This window comes from Quercus robur, chromosome 8, assembly GCF_932294415.1.
Source record: "Quercus robur chromosome 8, dhQueRobu3.1, whole genome shotgun sequence".
NCBI classification, from domain to species: Eukaryota; Viridiplantae; Streptophyta; class Magnoliopsida; order Fagales; family Fagaceae; genus Quercus; species Quercus robur.
This window is the reverse complement of record NC_065541.1, coordinates 3,458,734-3,486,502: the sequence shown is the minus strand read 5'-3', so window position 1 is coordinate 3,486,502 and position 27,769 is coordinate 3,458,734. Positions and strand designations below refer to the sequence as shown.

The following is a 27,769-nucleotide window of genomic DNA, read 5'->3' as shown; positions in this document are numbered from 1 at the left end:
TACGTCAACCAAGGATAATTAAAGAATTCACAATAGTTTGGAAGTAATCACAACTCAAAAGTGCTCAAATCGCTTTGAAAACGATGCTGAAAAATGAAATTTGCTCACTATTTTGACAATAATTTTTGATCCACAAATAATTTTTTAGCGAGGTTTGTTTTATTGGAAGTAGACATCCTTGGTTTCAATTGGAGCATCAAGTTTACAAGATTTAGACTTATTTTGTGTTAGTTATGGCCATTTAAATTTGGACCAGTTGTGCAGCCACATTCCCAGGTTCTTAGAACTTGATTTTTGGGCCCACAAAAAATCATTTTCTGATTGGGGCCGGCCCTTAAACTCTTGGGAATGTCCAAAGGCCTCTAAACACCCACCCTAAAAAAACCCAAGTTTTAACATATAAATACTCACCTTTTGTCTCCAATCCAAACTCTAGCTCGATAGAGTTTATTTTTTGCCTCCATCTTCTTTAAAATCCTAGTTCATCTTCTCTAATCACCCACACAACACCTAAGCATGTTTTTTTCAAATTCAAAACCTCTCTCTAGTAGTTTTACTAAAGCATAAACTAGTTTTCTAAATGATTTTCAAAACCCTTTCAATTAAAGTTGTTCTTGAGTTGTGTAAGGTTGAATTTAATCAATCATTTTGTTGGCTTTATTCCATGTCAAATTTGCTTGTAATTTAGCATTTAGAAACCCTGTATATAAGTGGGAATCATGTAAGGATAGTGTGTGAGAGAGTGTGAAGAAATGCTCAAGATTGTGCAGTGAAGCAGGGACTCGCAACTGGATCTCGCGGGTGGCTCGCGATTGGCAAGCTGCTAAAAGATGCACACGAGTGAAACATACAGAGAAGCCGAACCGTCATGCCAGCTGTAACACTACAAGACAAAAAGTCCAGACTAACCATTCAGTTAGCTCGCGGTTTGAACTCGTGACTTAGTCAAGTTGCGAGACTAAGTCGCCAGCCAGCTTTGTTTTGGAAAAATGACTCATCGCATTCCAAACACACACCATTATATATAGACTCTTATACCTACGAAATGTAGAGAGCTTCTAGAGAAAATTTTGAGAGAGAAACCCTAAAGAAAAACATGATTGACTCATCCACAATCTTTACATAGAAACTCTTCAAATTCTTATACTCTCACCCTCTCCATTGTTACATCCTTGAGAGGTTCATTAGTCAAATCTTTTTCTCACCATACCCATGTCTATGAGAAGGCTTTTTGATGCTTTGGGAAGCAGTTAGGAAGGGACCATTAATATTGGTTGATGCTATGGGCTATAGCGAAATTCAGTAAGCTAAAGAAGACAAAGGTTCGGCGTAATCTCGTTGGAGCAAGAAGCTTGGAGAGCTTAGATATACTAGCTAGATTAGGCTTAGAGGGTCTTCTGCTGTTCATGTATCCTAACTTCATTCTTTAGTGGATTATTGACCGCTTGAAGGGCGACGGAGAGGTTTTACACCGAGGGCTTCGGTTTCCTCTTCGATAACACATCATTGTATTGTCCTTGTATTTGCATCTCTCTTCCCTTAATCTTTGCCATTTAATTTCTGTTGTGGATGTGATTTTATTTGGTTTAGATTGGTTATCAATTCTGTTATAAGCTTATGTTCATTTTCCGCACATACATTGTTTGTCATTAAGCTTGAATTTATATTTTTATAATTGGGGGTTTAAACGTTCATAGTGTTTTACACACTATTTGAACATTCAAGTTGTGATTACTATTGTTCTATTGTGATTATTTGATTCTCTTGTTTCCTCAATCTAATCTCAGTATTGTAGGCACTGAGGGGTCGATTAAAAATCTCAAATTCATGATCCTAAGTAAGGTGAGTGTTCTTTCCATGAACTCTTCCTTTGCTTAACATGAGTTTCTTAATGTAGTTTCTCTAATTGTTATATTTGTTTTGTTTATTTTTTTGTAATGCTTTTGATATGTATCAATATGATTTTGGGTTGATATAATCTGTTCTATTTGTGCTTGTGTCTTTATTTTGTTTTTATGTTATATTAACATGTTCTTGGTGTGATGTTAGTTTGAATCTTAATATTTGTTTTGTTCAATGATTATGATTCTTGATTGATGTGTTAACATGATTATAGGTTAGTAATATTTGGTTCTTGGTTAAGTATTTAACATGTTTATTTGGTAATACCTTTGTTTGTTCAAATCTGCAAATATGTGATTTGTCCAGATTCTATTTAAGGATGCATACGCATACTTGAGTAAATGTGCGCATGTTTTTGAACATGCACATGCATGGTTAAGTATGCATACGCACCCCGAACCTAGATTTGGGTAAAATCTTGTTTTTATTAATTTAATTATTTTTCACATGTGTCGATACTGTATTTTATTTAGCCCCGATTAACGCATCAAAATAATGTTTTAAAACTAAAAAAATGGTGAAAGCCATGATTTTTAAAGCCAAAAAGTTGGAAACAAATTATAATAGACCAATTTACCCTGAGCAGATGGCAGACCAAAAATCCAAGACCAATTTTTCCATTTCTGGCAAGAATTAACCAAAAACTCTAACTAGGGATGATCGAAAAGTTGATTTTTGATTCAACCATTTGATTAGGATAAATTTTGAACCATATTGTAAGTCATATTTTTCCCTTCCAAATGATAGTTCACAGAACCTATGGAAACTAGACATCCAGAGTTTTCTAGGGATATCAAGTTTGAAGAAACCGAAGCTCAAAAAGGCCTCCAAACAACAACATGAAAATTTGGAGAGCATTAAGGAACAATGTGATAGTGTTTCTAGAACACCATCACATAGTTGCATGGCACTAGGTGGCTATGTGAAGGTGTTCCAACAAAACCTATACTTGTTCCCTCCTTCCACTATAAATAGACCCACCCCATTTAGCAATTGCATGCACAAAAATCCCTAAAATTCTCCTCTTTCTCTTTCTCTTTCTCTTAGGAATTTCTTTAGGAATAAATTCTCCCTTTTTCTTTAGAAAACCCCTCTCCAATATATATATATATATATATATATATATATTCAGCCATTTTTTCCACCATTTTTACACCTCCGAAACCTTAGGTAAGTGGATAAGTTGGAAGAGAATGGGTTAGGGGTTGTTTGGTTTTTAAAAAACTATCACTCATCACTCGTCGCTCTATAACTCATCACTTATCACTGAAAATACCACAACTTCCTAAGGTGACATGTTTGGCACTTGTTTCCAATTTTGATAACTCAAAAAATTTTACTTTTTGTGGGACCCGCAGATTGACTTGGTGCAGCTTTTACTTCTTTTTTTTTTTCTTTTTCTTTCCTTCAACCCCCAATACCCAAACTCATCGAACCCAATGAAAAAAAAAAAAAAAAAAAAAAAAAAAAAAAAAAAAACCCAATGTGAAAAGGAAAGAAAAGAAGAAAAAAAAAGAAAGAAAGAAGAAGAAGAGAAGAATAGAGAAATCAAGCCCAGACCCAGTGTGAAAGAAAAAAAGAAAAAGAAAAAGAAACCAAACCCATAAACCCAATGTGAAAAGGAAAGAAAAGAAGAAAAAATAAGAAGAAGACGACTAAACCTAGCGTGAAAGGGGGGAAAAAAGAAGAAGAAGAAGACCAGACCCAGCGTGAAAGGAAAAAAAAAAAGAAGAAGAAGAAGAAGAAGAAGACCAGACCGGATTTGACTACTCTCTGACTGTGGTTCTCTTATATATGTGTATTTACCAAAATGCCATCATAACTCTGTCTTTATAACTCAAAAACACCTAAAAGTTGTTTTCAGTTTCCATAATTCGAGGTTGATGTATTTTCCAATCACAAAAATCCCTAGAAGTGTAATGACATGTATATAAACACATTTGGAAATACATAAATCTAATCACATTTCTAGATATTTTCATGATTGAAAAATGCATCAGTTCTAAATTATGATAAATGAAAAATAGTCTTTTAGAGAAAAGTAAAATTAAAAAGAAGAGTCTCTAAGCACATGCAAAAAGGCTAGTTTCTTCTAATGTGATTGTCAATTGTTTATACCATTAGAAAATTAGTTTTAAAAACATAACCCAATTTGAATGCTCCTCAAACTAATGCTTTTGTCCAATAAAATAAATGAGCTACAATGTACATAATAGTCCTTTCGCACAAGTTTAGAGGTTTTTCTATTTTTTAAATGTCAATACTTTCTTTATCTTAATTTTTTTCCTTTAATATACAAATTTTAATTATAATGATAAGATACAAAAGGAACAAACTTTAGTCAATGGATTCATCTCTTCCTACCTTTACTTGATTTATAAAGAAAAATTTACCACAAATTAGTGTATAATTAATCCCAACATCTTAAAAAAATTATGTAAACATCTAGAATTGACCATTAAAATATTCATAATTTTTTTATCACTTTAAAGCTTACAAAGCATTTACTATTCAAGTAACAATACTTCATATTAGTGTCATGATTAATACGATACAAAATCAAGACTCAACTTCAACTAAAATATTTATCAAAGAAAAAAAAAACTCTTCAACTAAAATATTCTTAAAATTTTATTTTTAAATTTTTTTTACATTCTTGGAGGTGAGAATAAAAATCATTACGGAGAAATTTGCAATTTCTATAGAATCTAAATTCAAATGAGAAAAGAATAGAGGAAAAAGAAAAGGCCAGAAAAGGTAAATGATTTGTATATCTTGCAAAGCTATGAAATTTTTAAAAGTTTTGAATGCATGCGTGTAGAGACTTTTTTATTTTTGTAAAATTTGTCATTAATGATTTCAACATCAATAAGGTTTTTTTTTTTTTTTTTTTTTTTGTGTGTGTGTGTGGGAGATTAGAGCATGCCTTTTAAAATACCACTCGTACTATACATGAATTTGAAATCTACTTTGATTTGTAAGATCTTAGACATATTCCCATTCATGGTTTTTTGGAGCCATAATTTGTTATGAAATTGTATAAGAAATTCTAAAATCTAAAAAGTAAAGAAAAAAGGAAAATAAAAGAATTTCAAAGAATGAGTTATACATGGTCATGAACATCAATTCTCAACATGTTGATGCTCACTTAACGGAGTAGAAGATATTGCTCCAGTACCAGAAGGCCTTATCTGTGAAAATCTTCTACAAAATACAGAAAACCAACCGACAAAATTAATATGCTATAATTTTCTGATAGAATTATATAAGAAATTCTAAAATCTAAAAAGAAAAAGGAAAAATTAAATTAAAATATTTGGGCATAATAAAGTTCTAGGTATGTAGAAGAAATGCTAGGTCTTGGAATATTTTGGCAAATAGAACCCAGTAAACAAAAAACTAAAAATTTAAAAAGAACGTGAAAGAGAAATAGGGATGCCTAGCATATAATTAAGATACTGTATCAAATATTTGCCAATAAATTCCCACCTACGCAGTACCAAATTTAAATAAACTAGTTGTTAACCCGTGCGATGCACGGGAAAGCTACCAATTTTTTTCCAAATGATGTGACATTAGCTATTGGAATTCAACATCGATTCTCTAGTAGCATGTTGTTATTTTTCAATTTCATTTATTTCATGTCTTCCACTAAATATTCAATGCATTCATTATATTTAAAAACATATATTCAAATTGATCATCTAAGTGTCTGCAAAAAACTACAATTCAATCAACTCTAGAATACAAAATAGGCTGGGGTAAAAAATAAATCATAGCTCAGTTTCCATACAAAAACAAAAGAAGCAAGCTGATAACTTCACCTCGCTCAGTCTCCACTAAAAAAACTCAAACCCATAGCTCAGTTTCCACAAAAAAACAATTCAAATTGACCAATAGCTCAGTTTCCATACAAAAACATATATTCAATTTGATTATCTTAGTGTGTGCATAAAAACTACAATTCAATCAACTCTAGAATACAAAATAGGCTGGGGTAAAAAATAAATCATAGCTCAATTTCCACACAAAAACAATTCAAATTGACCAATAGCTCAGTTTCCACACACAAAAAAACAGAATTTTGTCTAAATTTTATTCGGCCATTGAAAAGCAGATTAGCAACAGAAAATTAACAGAATGAACAGTATTCTGGTTGGATAGGCCCAATAATTCATTATTTTGGGCCCATAACTGGGTCCCATTAGGCTAAAACCATATTGGGCTCAAAAGCCCCACCATGTTGAAACAAAAATCTGTCTAATAACTCCACATGGCACATAAATACTAAGATAACCACATTTTTGTTATCTGTCTTATAACTCCATTTTTTGTTTCAACATTCTGTCTAATAACTCCGTCCAAATCAGACAGGCTTTCCAACGGAAACCGCTATCGTTCCTTTCCTCTCAATCTCTTTGTATTCCTCACAACTAGGGGTGTGCGCGGTTCGGTAAGGGCAGTTGTTTTCCAAATTTATTACTGAACCGATAGAGATCTGTTTTTTCATAATTGAAACCGATGCACACCGTCTAAGGTCAATTTTCCAACCTATAGCGGTGCGGTTTTTTGCGGTACAGTTTAGTCGGTTTGGTCAGTTTGAAATATTAAAAAAAAACAATTTTTTTAATAATAAAAAAATTGGGCTTTCAAGCCCAATATCAATATATCAACCTGTTCAAGAAACCTATGCCAAATAATGCATTTTTTTCATTTCATAATGATCACATAATGATCCAAACAGCCAAGCCAACCTTAATAGTTTATATTATATTATACAAACTCTCAAACAGCCAACCTTACACTGTGTATTACTGTATTATATATAATATATAATATAATATTATATTACTTGGAGTTGGACATGAATATACTGTGTATCCAGCTTCGTGTAGCAGCCAACCTTACACTGTGTATTATATAATATATATATATATATATATATAATATTAATATAATATTATATTACTTGGAGTTGGACATGATTACACTGTGTATCCAGCTTCGTGAATGATAAAACTTTCAGGCTGCTTACATCCATCCAACCTTACATATATCGAAGTGTAAGCAGCTCACATTAGTCCAACTTGGACCCCCCACAAAATAGAAAGACACAATACAGACACAGTCACACTCACACAAGCTTTGCTTTGAGAGACACAGTCACACAGTCACACAGCAATGGCAATAAAATCATACTTGCTTTCAGCTTTCCCAAACAAATGAAAATGAAAAAAAAAGTAAAACACGAAGACAAACTACAAAACTGAAAACACGAAGAAGCTTACGGCTTACCGGTGTTCTGCGTCAGGCGAGACTTGAGTAGAGAGGCGAGAGCGAGAGAGAGAGTTAAAAGATACTGAGAGAAACATACGAACTTATATACCCCTGAGAATCTGAAAACCTAGCATAAAACGCACCGTTTTGCTTCTTTTTTTTTTTTTTAATAACACCCATACATACGATGTCGTTTATCAGCTTCATTAAAAAAAAAAAAAAAAAAAAAAAAACAGAACGACAGAACAGATCTTGTATCGGTTCGGTTCGGCCACAGCTCGGTTTCGGATTTGTCAATCCGATGATTTCACCGCACTGACATCGGAATGGAGGACGAAGTCCGAATGCCGGCCTCGGCTCATTCGGTCGGCGCAACAGTCGGGACGGTGTCGTCGGCGGCGGTCGGTTGGGTCGGTTCCGGTGAAGTTTTGCACACCCCTACTCACAGCCAGTTATTAGCCGCTTGTCGTTGGTTGAGTATCTCTGTTTTTTGTGGATTCTAAGCCAAATCTCAAAAAGGTAATCTTCCTAGATCCTTTCTTTATCATACCCACTTTTTTTTTCTTTGTTTCCTTCAAAGGAAAACCAAATTGTCTTAAGCCTTTCTCAATTGTAAATATATATGTGTATCTCTGGTAACCCTTGTTGAAGGTGTCTGTTGGGTCTTGCCGTGGAAAGGGAGAGGCAGAGGATCGGGAAAGGTAGGCTAGATGGGTTGGGTGTTGAATTGCCGTGGGTCTGATTGGCTTGCCATGGGTGTGAATGAGGAGGAGCTGGGAAGAAGGTAATGGCAGAGTTTTCGTGAAAGGGAAAGCGTGAAAATCAGAGTCGGGTAGGGAATGGGTTTATGATGTTTTTTTTTTTTTGGTTTTGGTTTTATTGTTTTATGTTTTATTTTTATTTTTTAATGTTGTGCTGACGTGGAAAATTGTGGTAAACAAATAAGTAATTATTATAATGACAAACGGAATATCTGTTATCTAACTATGAAGGAGAAATTATGATACTCTTAGCAGGTATTTTGAAGAATTGATAATAGTAACGAAACAATCTCATCACACACGCATAGATTCACACATCAATTTTTTATATAATTTCTTAACAATCAAACTAATATTATTAAAAAAAAAAATCAATTGAAAATTATGATATTCTTACCAAACCATGAAGGAGAAATTATGATACTCTTAGCAGGTATTTTGAAGAATTGATAATAGTAACGAAACAACTAACTATTATAATAAAAAAAAAAGTAATAAAATGTATTGGCATAATAACTATCAAATATAAAATGATAACAACTAAAAAAAAAAATTTATTATTTTGTAACGTACCGATTGTGTTCTAATGAGTATTTTGTATTTTTGGGAGATTGTTGAACACCTCTTTGTACACTATATTTTTAGTGTATCCTTGTTCTTGTTTGTCATTATTCTTTATTAAAATCTTTAGTCCTTCGGGCCTTGTTACTCGAGACAAAGCAACATACAACTGGCCATGGCTGAACACTGGACTTGGCAAGTAGAGGCCAACATTGTTTAGAGTTTGTCCTTGACTTTTGTTGATTGTCATAGCATAACAAATCTTTAAAGGAAATTGTCTTCTTTTTAGGATGAAGGGTCATTTTGATTCTGTAGGAGATAAAACTATTCGAGGAATAAGAACCTTTGTTCCAATGTTTGAACCTGTAATAATTTTTGCTTCTATTATCCAAGTTCCTAAATGTGTCACAATCAACCTTGTTCCATTGCACATGCCAAGCTTTTGATTTACATTTCTTAAAAGCATTATAGGTACTCCCTCTTTTAGTTCTATCTTATGATTTGGTATTCCTGGAAACTCAAGTGTATTCAAGAATTCAACTGGATAGAGATTATCTTGATCAGGGATATTTGATGATGCTTTGCAAATAGAGTCTGAGCTGAGATAATGATTCTTCTCACCTGGCACAAATTGCAGCATGTATTGATTTATTTCATTGACAGTTTCATTTTTTGGTGTGAGAATTGCCCTTTCCTTCAAATATTCAGTATTTCCTTGCATTTCTTCAAATAATGGGTAAGTGCTGGTAACTATTTTTTCTATAGGATCTTGTTCAGGTTCAATTAGAAACTCATCTGGAATTTTGATCCATGTCTCCTCAATTTCTCCATCTTTGGCAATTGCTGGTATGGTCCCATCTCCAATATCAAGCACCCATTTTTTAAATTCTAAGATTTTATTTCTTGATGCAGTGGCAGTCAAATCTTCATTTACTCTCATGTTTTTTGTAAGGAGAAAAACTTGACAATTCTCCCATAAATGTGATCTATTGATGGATCCCAATACAATATCTTGTCTTTTTCCCTTTGGAACAACAGGCAATATTTGTCTGAAATCTCCTCCAAGAAGTATAGTCTTTCCACCAAATGGAGCATTAGTTAAGCTCAAATCGTTGACCGATAAAATATCTTTTAGTGATCTATCAACCGCTTCAAATGCATATCTATGATCCATAGGTGCTTCATCCCATATTATTAAGCTTGTCAAAGATATTAGCTCTGCAAGTTGTGTACCATGTTTGATGTCACATGTTACATTCTCTAGAGGGTTTATGGGTATTCGAAATCTTGAGTGAGTTGTACGTCCTCCGGGTAGTAAGAGTGCGGATATTCCTAGATGCAACAACCAAAACTATATGTTTCTTTGAACGTAGACTGGCAATAATTGTTTTGTAGAGATAGGTCTTTCCAGTTCCTCCATGTCCATAAACAAAAAATAGTCCCCCCTTTTTTTTAATACTGAATCCATCACAGCATTGTAAACAGCCTGTTGATCTGAGTTAAGTCCTGCAAATAATTTTTCATGCTCTTTGCGTAACTCTTCCTCGTTATATCCAGTTTCTTCTCTAATCAAGCTATTGGTTAACTGATTTAACAGTTCCATGTTTGGCAATGGTAGAGTGTCAAAATCTCTCAAAGATTTTCCATTTTGTATTAGGAGCTTTTCAATTTCAAGTAATGCATAATTTTGAATCTGTTCTTGTGTTAGTTGTAGATCTGGATGTTGAAATAAACGCCTTTGTCGATGAAGGATATCATCTGACAAAGCTTGCCAGTTGTTTGTCCATAGCTGTAATGGATTTGAGACTTCACAAAATAGCATGTTGTGCAGATAGCACCCCAGGACTCAAATCAATAACAGTAAATAAGCGGAAATTAAATAACAAGCACACACAATAGAACACAAGAATTTACGTGGTTCGGCAAACTGCCTACCTCCACGGAGACGACGGAGAAATTTTACTATAAAATTAGGGAGATACAATAGTGCACAATAACACTCTCAAGAAATCCAAATTCCAATACACCCTAACTCTCTCTCACCCACAAGACAAGAAAACTCTATTCTTCTTCTTCTGCGGCTGCTAGGTTTTTAGGAATTTCTCTCACACGACTGCACTTGCTAGGTTATTAGTAATAATCACTATTTCCCTACAACACAAACCTAATATATATATATATATATATTATAGGCCGGCTATTACTAGGAGATACATTCCTAGTTGTATTCGGTCATCCTTGACTGACTTACTAGCAATGGGCTTGGGCTTCAGTGGCAATTCAAGCCACCCACGTCAACATAGCAGAAGAGTGATGAATAATTGTCTAAGTTGAGCTGCTGTTGCCCATTGTTCTGCCTCTTTTATTGCATCGTTCCACTCTTTATCTCCATCTAATAGACCAAGAGCATAGCATGCCAATTTGAATGTAGGGTGCATTACGTTATCAATTGTCCGTATCTGTTCGAAATTTTGAGGTCCTCTAACAGTGTTCAGCAGCATTCTCAAGTAATATCTTTCTCCAGAAGTTGGAGGTGCATAAGTAATTCGTCCTATAGTTTTACCTGATTTTCTTGGCCTCCATTGTTTTTGCTGCTTGCTCCATACAAATTTTGTTGGGAATTCAGCATAAGTCAGTGATCGTGCTTCTTCATTTACTGAATTCATTTGCATCCACTCAGTAAACATTGTTCTGTCTATGCCTTCCCTGTGTAAAAGAAAGATATTATTAAATGGAATCATAAATTTTTATGATCTCAAAAATGTAATGAATATAGATTTAACAAAAGTTTTTTGTTTTATAAACATCTCAAAAATTTATAGCTTTGTTTTATATTAAATTATATATAATATAAAAGTTGAGCAATCATAGCTCTTCCAATGTCGTACCTGTTTATAACGTTTCTAGCTCGTTGATTGTCTGTAAAAGTGACGGTATGTTCATCTTGGAGATGAAATGATAATCGTTCAACTGCTGGAGTTCGATAATGTATGTCAAATTGGTAAATTCTCCAACATGCTTCACATGCAGAAATATATCGACAATCCAAGTAACTCTTGATTTCATCAACATCACTGATTTGTTTCTTTCCAGATATTTCATTTCTTCTTACATTTTCTTGTACCAACATTGTAGCCCTATCAGGGCCTTTGTTAATATACTTAAAGAGATATTTAATTGCTTTAGATTGATTGCACCACTCAACATTTATATGAGCTTGGTATTTTACCAATAGATTGATGTTGTGAGGAACAACATAACTGTTGTCTAGCTTGGCATCTCCTTTTTGTATAAATCTTCCATCATCTCTTCTTCTATAAATTGGATATCCATTATCATCAATTGTTGTCTCGTTGTAAAAATTCTTTGGGAATTTTTTAGTGCAAGAGCCATTTACCATACAGGATGAGTTTTTATTTGCTCTGCCACATGGTCCGTGCACCATGAATTGAGCCACTGCTTCATATGCATCTGGGTTTGAGTCTTTGTCTGGAATTTCTGCTGATATGACTCTATCTATGTCAGCTGGTGAAGGGTATTTGTTGTCATGGTGAAGCCAAATCAAAATATGTGCATGGGGCAATCCTCTTTTTTGGAATTCAATAGTGTACAAAACTACATATAGAAAAGAAAGCATTTTAATTTTTAGTAAATAAGAATATTAATTGTGACAATTTTTTTTGAATGATTTTTATTTGATAATAGTTTAATTTTCATCATACCTGCAATGACTCTCCCAAACTGTTGACCTTGTACAATGTCTTTCATCAACTGATTCAATTTTATTTTGAAGACTCTTGTCTCAATATCAGGTCTGTCTTGCGGATTTTGGCCAGGTATTTCATCTAGGAAGCTTTGAATCTCTAGCCATTTTGGATTTGCAGTGAATGTGATGAATAGATCAGGATTACCTGCCCATCTGCATATTGCCATGGCATCCTGATAGTTTTGTATTGTTAGAAATACTGGAAGATTGTATTGTATTTCATCCTAAGAGAATATACATCAGAGCCTTATATAGGAGGCGTAAGTATGCGGTACAAGTAAAGTGTTGTACAAGTAAGGTAATTGGGCCTAAAGCCCATAATATAATATAATATACATTAACAGCCCCCCTCAAACTCAAGGTGGATGTGAGACCAACTTGAGGTTGTCAACTAAATCACGAGTGCGTCTCTTAGGAAGTGACTTGGTGAAGATATCTGCAAGTTGATCTTTGGAGGAGACGGAGAAGAGCTTAAGAGCACCATGGACAAGATGATAACGGATAAAATGACAATCAATCTCGATGTGTTTAGTCCGTTCATGAAAGACATCATTGTGAGCAATATGAATGGCACTCTGGTTGTCACAATAAAGGGGAGTAGCAGAGGAGGTGGACACACCCAAATCCTTAAGAAGCCATCGTAGCCAAAGAAGCTCAGATGTGGTATCAGCAAGGGCACGATATTCTGCTTCAGTACTAGAGCGGGCCACAAAAGTTTGTTTCTTACTTCGCCAAGAAATCAAAGAAGAACCAAGGAGAAAGCAATAACCTGTAGTGGACCTGCGATCAGTGGGATCCCCTGCCCAATCAGCATCAGAAAATGCACGAAGTACAAGAGGAGACTGAGCTGAGTAGAAAAGGCCATGGAAGAGAGTGCCCTTCAGATATCGAAGAATGCGCAGAACAGCAGCATAGTGAGTAGATCGTGGAGCAGATAGATACTGGCTCACCTGATGAACAGCATAGGAGATGTCTGGACGAGTAACTGTGAGATAAACTAGGCTGCCAACCAATCGTCTGTAAAGAGAAGGATTAGACAATGGTTTCCCCCCCGAGGGTGTCAAATGCGCATTAAGTTCAACCGGAGTGTCAACAGTCTTGCTGTCAGTGAGTCCAGCTCGAGATAAAAGGTCAGAAGCATACTTGGCTTGAGTAATATAAAGACCATCTGTGGAATGAGTAATTTCAAGACCCAAGAAATAACTGAGATGTCCAAGATCTTTTATCTCAAATTGCTGACTGAGAAAATCCTTGAGGTCTTGAATGCCACTGAGGTCATCACCAGTTATGATCATATCATCCACATATAGAAGAAGCAAAATGGTGCCTTTATCAGTACGATGAAGAAATAAGGCAGAATCATACGGACTGGCAGTGTAACCCAAGCGAAAGATAGTGGAGCTGAACTTGGCAAACCAAGCTCTTGGAGCTTGTTTAAGACCATAAAGTGCACGTCGAAGATGACAAACCTTGTTTGAGTCAACAGAGAGACCAGGAGGAGGTTGCATATAGACTGCTTCACTCAAATCCCCATTAAGGAAAGCATTTTTAACATCCATCTGAAAAAGATCCCATTTACTAGCAGCAGCAACAGCTAAGAGGGCACGAACAGATGAGATACGAGCAACTGGAGCAAAAGTCTCTTCATAATCAATCCCATACTCCTGTGTAAAACCTTTTGCAACAAGACGAGCCTTGTAGCGCTCAATGGACCCATCAGAGTGAGTCTTGATCTTATAGATCCACTTACAACCAACCATAGACTGTCCAGGAGGGAGAGTAACCAGATCCCAGGTATGGTTTTTGGTTAATGCATCAAGTTCCTCTTTCATTGCAATCTGCCATAAAGGGTCAGTGGAGGCCTCACGATAGGTTTGAGGCTCGTGAAGTGTAGCAAGGGCAGTGTAACAATGATAGTCAAGTAAATGTGTAGGAATGGATCTTACCCGGGTTGAGTGGCGATGTGGAATGTCTTGTGGAGGATCTTCAGGCGGAGCAGGAGCAGGGGACCCAGGCTCAAGGTGGGGTAGCTCGTCATCAACCTGTTCATCTTCAACCTGTCTAGGAGAAGCATCAAAAATATCTGGAGAGAAGTCCAAAGAAGGATCAAAAGTATTTGTAGAAGGAACAAGAGACTCGTCTGGAAAGATTTCTAAAACAGAGGAGTTAGTCAAGGAAGAACGAAAGTGAGAGAGCTCAACAAACAATCGGTGTTCCCAAAAGACAACATTACGAGAAACACGAAGACGATGAGAGACAGGATCATAACACCTATACCCCTTTTGAGTTTCGCCATAACCAAGGAAACAACAAAGTCTAGATCGAGGCTCAAGTTTGTTGTGCTCATGAGGCTGAAGAAGAACGAAACAAGCAGATCCAAAGGATCGAAGGTGATGATAATCAGGAGGTGACCCAAAGAGACGCTCATACGGAGTCTGATTATGGATGACAGCACTTGGAATGCGATTAATCGCATGAACAGCATTAAGAGTAGCTTCACCCCAAAATGGGGCAGGAACTTTGGCAGAAAGAAGAAGAGCACGAACAGTGTCAAGAATATGACGAAGTTTTCTTTCGGCTCGACCATTTTGCTGAGAGGTACCTGGACAAGTTAGATGATGCACAGTGCCATAGGAATGTAACAAAGCTTGAAAAGCATATTGAGTATATTCAAGAGCATTATCAGAACGAAAAGTTTTGATACGTTTGGAGAATTGGGTTTCAACCATTTTGGCAAAGTTGTTGTATATTGGTAAAATTTCAGAACGAGATTTCATAGGAAATATCCAACTATAACGAGAATAATCATCAATAAAGACAACAAAATATCGAGATCCACCAATACTAGCAACAGAAGAAGGTCCCCAAACATCAAAATGAATTAACTCAAAAATACTATTAGAAATGGATTCACTGTTATTAAAAGGCAAAGCTGGTTGTTTTCCTAACTGACATGAAGTACAATCAAAATTGTCTTTGGACACAGAACCCAACAGACCCCTAGAAGCTAACTGTTGTACCCGAGAAGATGATGCATGACCAAGACGAGAATGCCAAAGTGCAAGAGATGGTAAGGAAGAAACTGCAGCAGCTGCAGCAGCAACAGAAACAGGAGCAACAGGTGGAAGATGAAGATTGTCCACGGGAAACATACGCCCAACTCTAGGGCCGGTCCCAAGCTCTTGTCCCGTCCTCGGATCCTGCACAATACACCCAGAATAGTCAAAAATAAGGCGATAACCTAATTCAGCTAATTGTCCCACAGAGCACAAATTATAGGATAGGTCAGGTACATGGAAGACTCCAGGAACAGAAAGGTTAGAGGTTGAAACAAAACCTAAACTATTTCCATGCATGGTGGAACCATCAGCTATATGAATATTTAGAGGATGTGGTGCAGGGTCAAGTTTGGAGAATAAGGATGAGTGAGGTGTCATGTGATTGCAGCAGGCAGAATCAAAAAGCCAAGTTTGAGACTTACCGGGTAGAACAGATAGGGCAGTGGAAAGAGATGCATTACCAGCCATACGAACAGCCTGAGCTATGATTTCCTGTAGTTCAGTGGGGGAGAGGTTGATAGTGGATCCAGAAGACTGGGACTCAGCTGAAGTGGAAGCCATTGGCGGAGTAGGCTCAGTATTAGCAACAGCAGCAGTAGATTTGTTGCGACGGAAACAAGTCTCAATGGTGTGGCCAGAACGCTTGCAATAGTTGCAGACTTTTTTGTTGGACTGCTTGCGACGATTGTGAGAGCCAGAGGAATCACTTGATTGCTGAGGTTGCTCTATGAGTGGAGTAGATGGAGTAATAGCCAAAACATTGAGCTTATTCTGGGCTTGAAGGGTTGCAAGACGAGCTTCTTCTCTAACTAACTCATTCACAGCAGTATCAAGAGAGGGAGCAGGACTGCGATTTAGAAGCTGACCTCGAATGGGCTCAAAGTCCTTGTGAAGTGACATCAGGAATTCATAGAGGCGAAATTCATCTCTGATGGAAGCATATTGCTGAGCATCCTTTGAGCATGCCCAAGTTGGATCAGAAAGGTCAATTTGGTCCCAAATGTAGCGAAGCTGATCATAATAGTCATTGATGGATTGCCCTGGTTCTTGCCTGAGTTGATGCAATTCAACCACTAACTGATATTTCATGGATCCATGAGTAGTGGAGTACCTTCTGGCCAACATATCCCATGCAGATTTTGCATCATCAAAGCTGCCCAATAGATTGGAAATAGAGGGAATGGAAGTGTTTCGAATCCATGTGAGGATCATGTGGTTATGACTATCCCATTCAATCATGCGACCAAGAAAAACAGCATCTTCTTCACTTGCTCCCTTGACAGGAATAGTCATTGCACCAGTACAATAATGCCAGAGCATGCGACCCTTAAGAAAACTGCGCATAGCTTGAGACCAAGATAAGTAATTTTTATTCCCCTCCAATACAGTATTGATGGGGCGAGGAACAAAATTATCCTTTTTATCCATTTAGAGACACAATATGCAAAAACAAACAGCAAAAATGAAATCTACGCGAAAAACTGGGTAAGGAGAACCTGGACTGAAAAAGTCAACCCTGGAAAAGTCAACGGTCAACAGTCAACGGCCAGTCAAAGTCAACGGTCAGCCTGAAGTCAACGGTCAAATCCAGATTCAGAAGGTGACATCAGCGGATGACGCAAGCAGTGACGTCAGCAAGCTGTTAGGGCTGACGTTAGCGATGACGTCAGCGAGGCTGTTGAGGCGCGTGGAGGCGCGTGACGGCGCGTGAAGGCGCGTGGAGGCGCGTGACGGCGCGTGGAGGCGCGTGAAAAGAAGCTGTGGCGCGTGGTGGCGCGTGATCGGCGGAACAGCAACTTTGAGCGGCGCGTGGGGGCGCGTTCAGTCTCCGATGGCGACGAGGCTTCCACGAGTGTGTAGATCGGCGCTGGACGATCTCAGTGGTACCTTCAAAATCGTAATCGGAGCAATAATTGCAGCGGAGCAGTGGTCTGTGCAGTGTGAAACTCCTTAACGACGGCGGCTGCAGGTCCGGAACCCAAGGACGACGGCTGGATGACGTCGGAAGTTCAACGGCGAGAGGCTGCGGCGGCAGTGTGATGGCGGAAGCGTTGTTAAAAAGAAAGCCACACTAATGAAGACAAGACTGCTAAGAAAAGGTCAGAGCAGTGGCTCTGATACCATGTTAGAAATACTGGAAGATTGTATTGTATTTCATCCTAAGAGAATATACATCAGAGCCTTATATAGGAGGCGTAAGTGTGCGGTACAAGTAAAGTGTTGTACAAGTAAGGTAATTGGGCCTAAAGCCCATAATATAATATAATATACATTAACATGTATCATATATCTTGGTCCACCTGTAAATGTTGCAGGGAGAACTATTCTTTTACCAAGTGATTTACGACTTGTGTCACCTCTAACAACAGCATCACGCACATTCTTGTACAAATCTGCTCTTAATTGTGGCTGTTTTTTGCGTATAAACCTTAGTCTTTCTTCTTCAATAGCTGTATATGCATCAACTATGAATTGTTGGAAGAGTCGACGACCACAGAGAATTGTTTGTCCTTCATTTCTTCGGTGTTGAATCCTATATGCGTAATACTCCCTCATTGTTACAGTTTCTCTCTTTGTTTTTCTTCTTCCTTCATTATTGAAATAAGGAATGCCAATGTAGAAACCATCTTCTCCAAAAGGAAACAGTATTGGATACAGCATAGCCATAAATGACGGATGTAGATCAGTAATTCTTTGTAGTCCATCACTTTGAGTTTCTACTACAATATCTCTTTCTCCGTTTGTGTCTGTAAGGTCACCTACAATTAGTGCAGCTACTTCTGAAGAAGTTGGGGCATTGTACTGCCTTGCATTCATTTCTCTCCTGCCAATTAGTCTTAAACGAATAGGAACTAAATCTGAATCTTGAAATCTGTCTCTTGCATTGCGAAAAACCTCTGTAAGCTTGTTGTGCTCATCAAACATTTTCATTAGTCCTTCAATAATTTTTGGATCAAGATTATTACCAGATGTTCCTTTTTTTGAAATTGCTTTCATCCTATTTGAAACCTCATTCTCTGTATCATAAATGTATAGCTGAGCAAATTTAGGAGTTTGTCCAGGTGTCGACATTAAAGAACCGATCTTATGATGGGTTTGCCCATTTATTCGAAAGATATATGGCCCAGGCTTGTCATTGACACTATCATCTACATTTGCCCCCATTGATGTAAATGCAAAAATGGAGTTATAAGCTCTAATGTTTTCTTGAAATTTTGATGATCTAGGCCCCCCTTCATGGCTAAGTAATTCTCTCAAAAACTCAAGTGGTGGCTGTATTGGTGGCAATCTAACCTTTCCTTCTTCACAGCATATAGAAAAAGTTGGACAACTTTGTCTTTGAGATTTTTTGACTCGTTCTTCATACCATAGAAGTGAACCGCAATATAGGCATTCAAATGTTGGTTTTCCAAAGTTCCATGCTTGAAGAGACATTCCTGTTTATAATTTTTTAGATTATTAAAAATGAAATGTTTTTTGTAAATATAGAAAAAATTTAATTACAGAAAATATATAGTTTAGTATTTGATTCTTAAATTTAATTACAGAAAATATATAGTTTAGTATTTGATTCTTACTTCTTGTTGAACTATTGATGTCATTAGTGTCATAGTTTCTAGAGATTTGTGGATCTTCATTAACACATTGTTGACCTGCTAAAAAAGTGTACAAAAAATAGTAGTATAAAATGAGTTAATAAATAAATAAAAAAGGGGAGATTAAAAAAAATATATGATGAAATTTGAGTTGAGTAACCTTTGTCATTTGATGGCATTGTTTGTGGATTGGCAGTCTCTTTACGCATTTGAGCTGGAGTCTATATAGAATTATGACAAATTTTTAAAAAATTAAATTAAATTTTGCAAAGTTAAATAATATTTAAATAAAAAACACATGATTAACTTCATATGAAAATAAAAATTATTATGAAATAAATGTATGACCATATTCATTACCTTCATATGATTTTTGGTGGCTAAATTTGTAGCTTTTTGTCGCCGTTCATCCATAATGGATCTCCGTCTTAATCTTGAACATCTTGTCATTTCAACGTTGTTCAACTTCTTATAAAAACAAAGCAAAAAAGCAAAAACGTTGTTTAACTATTTAAACCAAAGTAAAAAGTTTATGTGTTGCAAACAAAGACTTTATTATTCAATAATTTTAGTGGAGAAGTCAAAAAAAAAAAAAAAAAAAAAAGACTTCCGTAGAATCCTGGTTTATTGAAATATTCATAATCTAAGTGGATAGGATGTTTATGAAATAAATGTAAAATTAATGTATGACCATATTGGTTACCTTCGATTGTTCATTGCTTATATGGTCTGTTGCAAGAATAGCTGATGATTCTTGAATAGTGATTCTTTGTCTCTTGTTGGCTGAATGTATAGATCCTAATCGTCGTAAATTCATAATTGATCTTCGTCTTAATCTTGCAATTCTTGTTATTTCAACATTGTTCAACTATTTAAAAAAATAAGAAAAAGACTTTCTTAGTAGCCTTGTTCATTGGAATATTCATAATCTACGTGGATAGGTCTTACTTGAAATCAAAAAATTAGTGTATAACTATATTGGTTACCTTTAATTGTTCATTGCTGGCATGTTGTGTTGAAAGAATAGTTGATGATTCTTGAATAGTGATTCTTTGTCTTTTGTTGGTTGAATCTACAGATCTTGATCGTTGTAAATTCATAATAGATCTTCGTTTTAATCTTGCAACTCTTGTTATTTCAGCATTGTTCAACTATTTAACCAAAAATAAATAAATAAACAACTATAATATACACAACCAAACTAACAATTTGTATCAAGTCAATGTAAACTGTAAAGTGAAAAAAATACTTGCCTGTAGGTTAGTAGTGGTGGTGATTTCTTCCATGTGAGTAATCTTCTGTTGTAATTTAGAGACAACTCTGAATCGTCTTTTTCTTTTGAGAGAGAGACTTTTTTTTTTGATAAATAGAATGAGAGATCTCATTTGAAGAATACACATTAGTTTTTTTTTTTTTTTTTTTTTGACGTATTTGATGTGGATTATAGTATTCCAATTGTGATCAAATTTTTTTTTATTTATTTATTTGTCTTAGTATTATCTATTTGAAATTGGCATTTGAGAATCAACGCATGACATTTTTTTTTTTTTGTTATATATATAAACGTGTAGTGTAGTAATTAAATATTAAGAAAGTTGCATAATCCTTTACCTGTTGAAACCTTGCTTCTGATAACATTAGAGCAGAGAAAGAGCTTGACAAAAATTTGTGTAACTAAAGAAGTGCTAGAGAATTTTCCCTCCGATTATTTGCAAAGAATCATAAACGCATGATTGCAATTAAAATTCTATTCCAGTTCTATGTCAGCCTTTTCAAATCAAATCAGCAGACATTTATTGTAACCGTAGATAGAGTAATGACTTTTTATTGATTAAATGTATTACGTTGTATTGATCAGTCTGAAACGTTTTGAGAGTTTTTTTTTTTTCTTTTTTGATAAACGTTTTGATGTATTTGATGCGGATTATAGTATTCCACTTGTAATCAAATTCTTATTTATTTATTTGTCTTAGTATTTATCAAAATCGCACTATGTGTCTGGTGGTCTCCTAATACTGCTGGGTTTAGTATTCCAATTGTGATCAAATTCTTATTATTATTATTATTTTTTTTTTTTATCTTAGGTTTGTCTATTTAGTTTTATTCATTTATTTATGTGTCTTAGATAATTTAGTTTTTGGAATTTCAGTAAAGTCAATGAAAATCACTGTTAACGGTTATCTAGACTCAAAGAAGCTTCGTGTTTGCAAGGAATTGAGGAAATTTCAAAGGTTATCTAGACTCAAAGAAGCTCCGTGTTGGCAAGGAATTTAGGAAATTTCAAAGGAGCTCTCAGAATTGTGAAATGGCATTTGACGAAGAGCGTTTCACATGATGTGCCATTTTATCTCGTTTCTCTTTGATATTGCATGTGACCTGCTTTGCTTTAATATCTTTGTGTAATTCATTTGTTGCCTTTGCTATGTCAGAGTTTATTCCTATGGTATAGTGCAAAATGCTTGAAGATTTAATTTGTATTTGCCATCTCTAGAATACTAAGTATATATATAACTTATTTTATAATACCATTTACGTTTTCTCTTTGATGATAACTTCGATTTTAAGAATGTGTACGATCTACTCTTGAAATTTTCTGTGGCCGAAAAGTTAAGCCCAGATAGGATGATAAAGACGGTTTTTGTCTTTAGCTATGACTTTAGGGGTAAGGGGTTTAGTGATATGCTGTTTAGCCATAAGTAGTTTATTGATAAGTAGAAATTTTTTAAGCAAGGTAGAAATTATTACTTTGTTTGTTTTGTTATTAAGATGATAAACTTTCGTAACTGTTATTTTAGCATTTCTCTACACATGAATGGAAATATTTTTATGAAAGAAAATTAGCACATGAACACATTTGTCAAAAAAATAATGCAACACCGAAAACGTGTACAATAAACTAAGTCAACCTATCCGAAATAAAACTTTAAACTGAATTAACTTGTATACAATAGCTTAAAAGTATTTTTTCCCAAACTCAAATCATTCTAAAATGAAAACAATCTAAAACTCTAAATATGAAAATAATGTTTGATTTAAATATTTCATATGTTCTCTAATCGTCTAACACTTCTATTTGATCTTCCACTTTCTCTTTTTTTATTTCTTTGCAAAACAGAAACAATACAGAAGTTATTTTCTTGTTTAGGAAAATAAAGATTGTGTGAAGTTTTAAAAAAGAACCAAATAATATTTATTTGTGCAATTGTACTTACTTCTTCACAATCTTTCTTTTCTTTACTTGGGCACAGATTTTTTCTTCAAGTACTTCATTTCCATTGTTAGCCCCTCTTTTTGTTGTTTCCTATAATCAATATGATTCAATATGTTATTATGTACTAATGATAATATTATAACTTCATCAATAATGTATAGGTGAAGCATCGTTACCTGTAATTGTCCGTTTCCTTCAATTTCAATGACTCTAGTTACTGTAAAGTTTTGTTTGCGAACGAAAAAATTGTATGCAGTAATTTTCAATTGGAAGATGTAGGTTTTTCCAATTATGCGTTTGATGCTACTTGGAATAATATTGTCATCGTCTTCATCCTATTATTAAAAAAAAAAAAAAAAACAAAAGATTTCAATTAGTGTAACATAATACAATTAATGTAATTATACAAATAATCTATATATATATATATATATATATTTTTTTTTTTATTTATATATTTACCTCTTCTTCCATATTGGAGAGTTGCATAGCAGGCACTTTAATTAACTTCTCTGCTTCCTTGTCAAACACTACAAAATTTGCATGTTCTGTTGTATCACCAACTTGCATGTCAAGTCTGTATCTGAAATATTATTTTTCATTTACATCAATTAACATTTTAATATATTTAAAGTTAACCAATAGTAAATATTAGAATTACTTACCTAATTTTTGGGAATCCACATACTTTCATACATGTCTCACAAAATAGTTTGGATTCATGTTTTTTCAATTTTTTAGGACACTCATCACAGGAGACATAATACCATCCATTCTCAGCATTGATCTTTTTAATTGAGGCCGTGCAATAAAATGTTATGTCCTATAAAAAAAACACATGGTAAAAGTTCATAAATGAATTTTTCACATAAACATAAGGAAAGCAAATATTCATAATCTAAGTGGATAGGAAAGCAAATATAGACCCAAGAACACTCTTTAAAACATCTTAAATATATAGCAATTTACTACTCCTTTCATCTGTCTTTTTCAAAAGTCTTTACTGTATTCAAAATCATTTTGAGGAATTAACGTAATCATAGTTTGTTGTCATCAACTTCAACTTAATTACCATTGCTTACTCTCTGCCATAATATATTTAACAATTGAATCCAAGTTCTAGTAAGAGATAACAATACCTTGCACACTTAATACTAACCTGTTCTTTTTCAGTCTTTATAAAGGTCAAAATTTCCAATAGCGTTCTTTTCATCTTAGAAATCTCATTAGGGTCAAGGATTGAACGTGATAGTTGCAATGACTCAATCTTCTTCTCTTTCTCATCAAGGCTGAATTCAGTTTCTTCAAGACTATATTGAAATTCAACATATTAAAAATGTCTATTGGTATCATAAAATCATAATTTAAGATATTATAAAATTGAACTAAAATAAATAAGTAATTTTAAAATTGTACTAACCTTTTTCTTAACTCTATGACCTCTGGAATATCTAAATTCACATACAACTTTGAAGAGTTTGTAGAAGACAATGATAATTTCCCTACCATCATTCATACATAAGTAGTTTAAATCATGATGTTTAAACACATATCATGTATATCAAAGAGAAAGAATTGCTTACTCATATAAGTCTTAACAGTGGTTGATGTGATAATTATAATAGGCCGAACAGAATTAGCAAAACATATATCTTCATTAATTGCCTCTACAAATTTATCCCAAAATGTGATTCTAATTTTTTCCCTCCTGCATAAACATTTTTGTTTGTTGGATTAAAAATTTATCTCTTAACAAAAATGTACAAATCTAAGTAATATATTCATCAATATCTAACTAACCTGTTATCTTGAAGTTCAATTAGCCTTTTGTTCAATTTTTTCCCACGCACCTCTATCTTTTCCATGGGAGAAATTCCTACGATTTCTCCTATTACATCTACAAACGATAAAGTGATTAATCAAAATAATGAGTTCTGAAGATAATAGTATATAAATATATTTTAAGTATAAATGTATAATCAAAATTACCTGTTAGAGTTGTGTTTTTGTCAGCAAGATACTTCAGCTCATCAAATGGAACCAATTCAAATTTTTGTTTTGCAATAAGTTCATCATTTGTTTCTAACAACTTCACAAATGTTGTTGCATAAAATCTTATCATGTACTTGTGATTCACAATCCTATAAGCATCCTTGTTTTCGACAACTCCAAAATATTTTATTTGATAAATTTTACCTTCTTGTATATCTCTAAAATGATTAACAAATGACTTTCTAATACTTGCATGAATAAGATTATCTTGAAAAAATGAGAATAAACTTATCAAGAAAATATAATTCAATTGTATTTGAAGAGCTAAAAGTAATTTTATTATCTTATTTCAAAACTTACCTTCTCATCAAGAAGCACCAAATCAACACTCATAAGCTCATTATTTGTTTTAATGTCAAGAACTTCCCACATTCTTGTGACTCTAACTCTAATATTCCAATCGTCTTTTTCAGTGTCGATTTCATCCAAAAGATTATATCTTTGACTTTGTCTATCCATTCTGATTAAAAAAAAAAAATATTAGCACTTATCTAAAAACAAATAGAGAAAAATGAAACGTAAAAATTTTGAAAAATTAAAAATGTTTACACCTTCAACAATTACAAACATAATAACATATTAATAAGATGCACAACAATTGCAAAGAGTATAATATATTTTAAATCTAAAATTTTTTTTAAATCTAAAAATTTTAGAAAATTTCTAAAAATTTCTACAATTTGGTGAAGCCACTTGGCGCAACCACGGCGTCTAAGCCCAACTTTTATTATATATAATATGATATGATATATATATATATATATATATATATATATAGATTATAAACTAGTATTATGAAATACTAGTTTATGCCCGTGCGATGCACGGTTTAATAAAAAAAATCCATGCAAATTAAATGTCTTAGATAAAAAATCATATATAAATTAAAATATATATTTTGATGTTAAATATAGATTATAAAAACTAGTATTATGCCCGTGCGATGCACGGTTTAATAAAAAAAATCACATGTGAATTAAATGTCTTAGATAAAAAATCATATATAAATTAAAATATATATTTTGATGTTAAATATAGATTATAAAAAATGAAAACTTATTTTAATTAGAATTGAATGTAAAAAAATGGGGTTTATTTATGAAATACTCTACTAATTAAGTAGTGAGAAACTTGAAACTCTAAATTAATTATCCTAATACATTATAAATATAGTGTGTTTGAATAAATTATATTGTACATCATTAGGTAACCACCACAACATGTGTGTATTTCTCTCTCTCTCTCTCTCTCTCTCTCTCTCTCTCTATATATATATATATATGAGAATTATTTATCAAAAGAGAATAACTCATGATTTAGAAAGTAAGCCAACATATGAATCTACATTTCTTAAAAGAGTTTAAAAATTTGTCCTTCCAAATTCATAAAATGCAAATTCTAGGTTTCTAGCTCATAATAAGAGTAAGACAACACAAAGTATAGAAAACAAAAGGTCCTATAAACAATATAAGACGCAATATATATGTATACACGTACCAAAGACATACACCCATAGAAAATAACATTTATAGATTTACCAAAATGCTCTATTTATTATTATCATTGAATTTATTGCTCCTTACTCATGAATTAGAATGCAGCTTTGTGAAAAAAAAAATGGAAAAGAAAAGAAAAGAAAAGAAATACATACTTTTGTAGCTAGACCAAAAACAAATTCCATAAATTACAAAAATGTAAGTATTTAAATTGCAATGTAAATGTTTACCTATAAATTACCAGTTATAGCCATTTTAATGTGGCCATAAGTGAGGAAATAATCTGCCTAGTCAATTAAGAACACCAAATCAAAAAATTATATCAATAATCAAGTTGAATTGCATTATCTAAAATTTAAAAAAAAAAATCATATAATTTAAGAAATTATTAAATAGATACTCAAAAAAAAAAAAAAGAAGATATCTTCTCACATAAATCTCCTAATTTCATATGGTAGATGAGTTCCATCCCAAATAGATTCAATGAAAAAATTTTGACCAAAATAAAAATTCCATAAATTAAAAGATATTCATCATTATTGATGCCAAGAGATAGCATACTAGATGCTGCTTTCTGTGGAAGTACTACAAATCTAAAAGAATCTAATATACATTACCATGAGACAATGACATACTCTCTAATGACAGCCAAAAATCAAGCTTCAAATCATTTACAAAAACACCTCCAGTACTATAGATGCGTGTGACTAAAGAGTCCAAAAGTAAATACATCATCCACTAGGGCTTCCGTTTAACAAATACAAATAATACTAATAATTAATTCTTAAATAGTAGAGTAGAGTAGACTTAATAGAGTTTTAGTTTAACTCAATTTCTCTTGGATTCAAACTTAATTTGTGGTGGTATAAAAATAATCATGTTAACTCAATTAAATATCACGTTGCTGTTTTAGTTATTTATTTATTTATATATACGTGTAGCAATAGATGTAGTAATTTAAAAGAAAAAAAAAGGATTAGATGAAGATGAAGATTTTGGATTGTAATCAAATTAAAAGAAATAGAGATAAAGAAAAGAATTTGGATTGTAGTTAAATTAAGATTTTTATCAACTTAGAAATAATAGGAGAAAAAGATAAGGAAAAAAAATTATATCCATTTAGTAGACTTAGAGTTTTAGCTTATCTCAATTTCTCTTGGATTCAACTTTTCAATATCACGTTTTTGTTTTTGTTTGTTTGTTTGTTTGTTTGTTTGTTTTTTTTTTTTTTTTTTTTTTTTTTTTTACATGTAGCAAATAGGTGTAGTAATTTAAATGAAAAAAAAAGGATTAGATGAAGATACAGATTTTGGATTGTAATCAAATTAAGAAGCTTTTCAATATCAATTTTTTTTTTTTTTTTTTTTACGTGTAGCAATAGGTGTAGTAATTAAAAAAAAAAAAAAAAGGATTAGATGAAGATGAAGATTTTGGATTGTAATCAAATTAAGAAGAAACAAATGAAGAAAATAATTTGGTTTGTAATTAAATTAAGATTTTTATCAACTTAGAAATTTTAGAATAAGAAGATAAGAAAAAAAAAATTATATCCATTTTTTCTTTTTAAAATCTAAAAGTCCAACAAAATTTCTTCAGTTTGGTGTTGCCACTTGACGCAACTACGGCGTCTAAGCCCAACTTTTGTTATATATATAATATAATATAATATGATATGATATATATATATATATATATATATATATATAGATAAATAAATTACAACCCATAAAAAATCAAAATTGGGGATCACAACACATAAAAACTCAAATGTCAATAACAAAATATAGAGAAAGATGAGAGTAACTACCTTTAGAATTCTATTTTGAGTGGTGGCATTTTTTTTTTTTATTTTTTTTCACTTTTTGCTTTGATAACAGTCCTCTCTAGCTCTTTAACGTGTCAAGGTATTTTTTTTTTTTTTTTTGAATTAGCATTAAATATGGGACATGAGGATAAGGATGGCCACACGTAAGATAAAATTGTAACGCCAAGATTGCTAACTGGTTGATGATAACGTGATAATGAGGAGTTTAAACTTTAAATTTGGGCGAAAATGGGAAATTAGCCATAATTTTCCAACTATATAGT

The 27,769-nt window shown here is 33.5% G+C and overlaps 2 protein-coding genes and 1 pseudogene across 2 annotated transcripts; all 3 read right to left on the bottom strand.

Annotated features, from left to right (window-relative positions):
• Positions 1–8,523: 8,523 nt before the first annotated feature.
• Positions 8,524–18,762, bottom strand: LOC126694168 (uncharacterized; annotated as a pseudogene).
• A 3,225-nt stretch (positions 18,763–21,987) lies between these two features.
• Positions 21,988–22,952, bottom strand: LOC126697934 (uncharacterized). The gene is made up of 4 exons (XM_050395071.1): positions 22,799–22,952; positions 22,596–22,716; positions 22,310–22,468; positions 21,988–22,223 (listed from the first exon to the last, which is right to left on the bottom strand). Exons 1-4 carry the CDS (start codon positions 22,825–22,827, stop codon positions 22,131–22,133), a joined length of 402 nt encoding a protein of 133 aa, XP_050251028.1. The 5' UTR covers positions 22,828–22,952; the 3' UTR covers positions 21,988–22,130.
• A 245-nt stretch (positions 22,953–23,197) lies between these two features.
• LOC126694167 (uncharacterized) lies at positions 23,198–24,644 on the bottom strand. The gene is made up of 8 exons (XM_050390247.1): positions 24,486–24,644; positions 24,330–24,392; positions 24,123–24,222; positions 23,934–24,030; positions 23,717–23,841; positions 23,554–23,635; positions 23,293–23,443; positions 23,198–23,218 (listed from the first exon to the last, which is right to left on the bottom strand). The coding sequence occupies exons 1-8, from the start codon at positions 24,642–24,644 to the stop codon at positions 23,198–23,200; spliced, it is 798 nt and encodes a 265-aa protein (XP_050246204.1).
• Between the last annotated feature and the right edge of the window lie 3,125 nt (positions 24,645–27,769).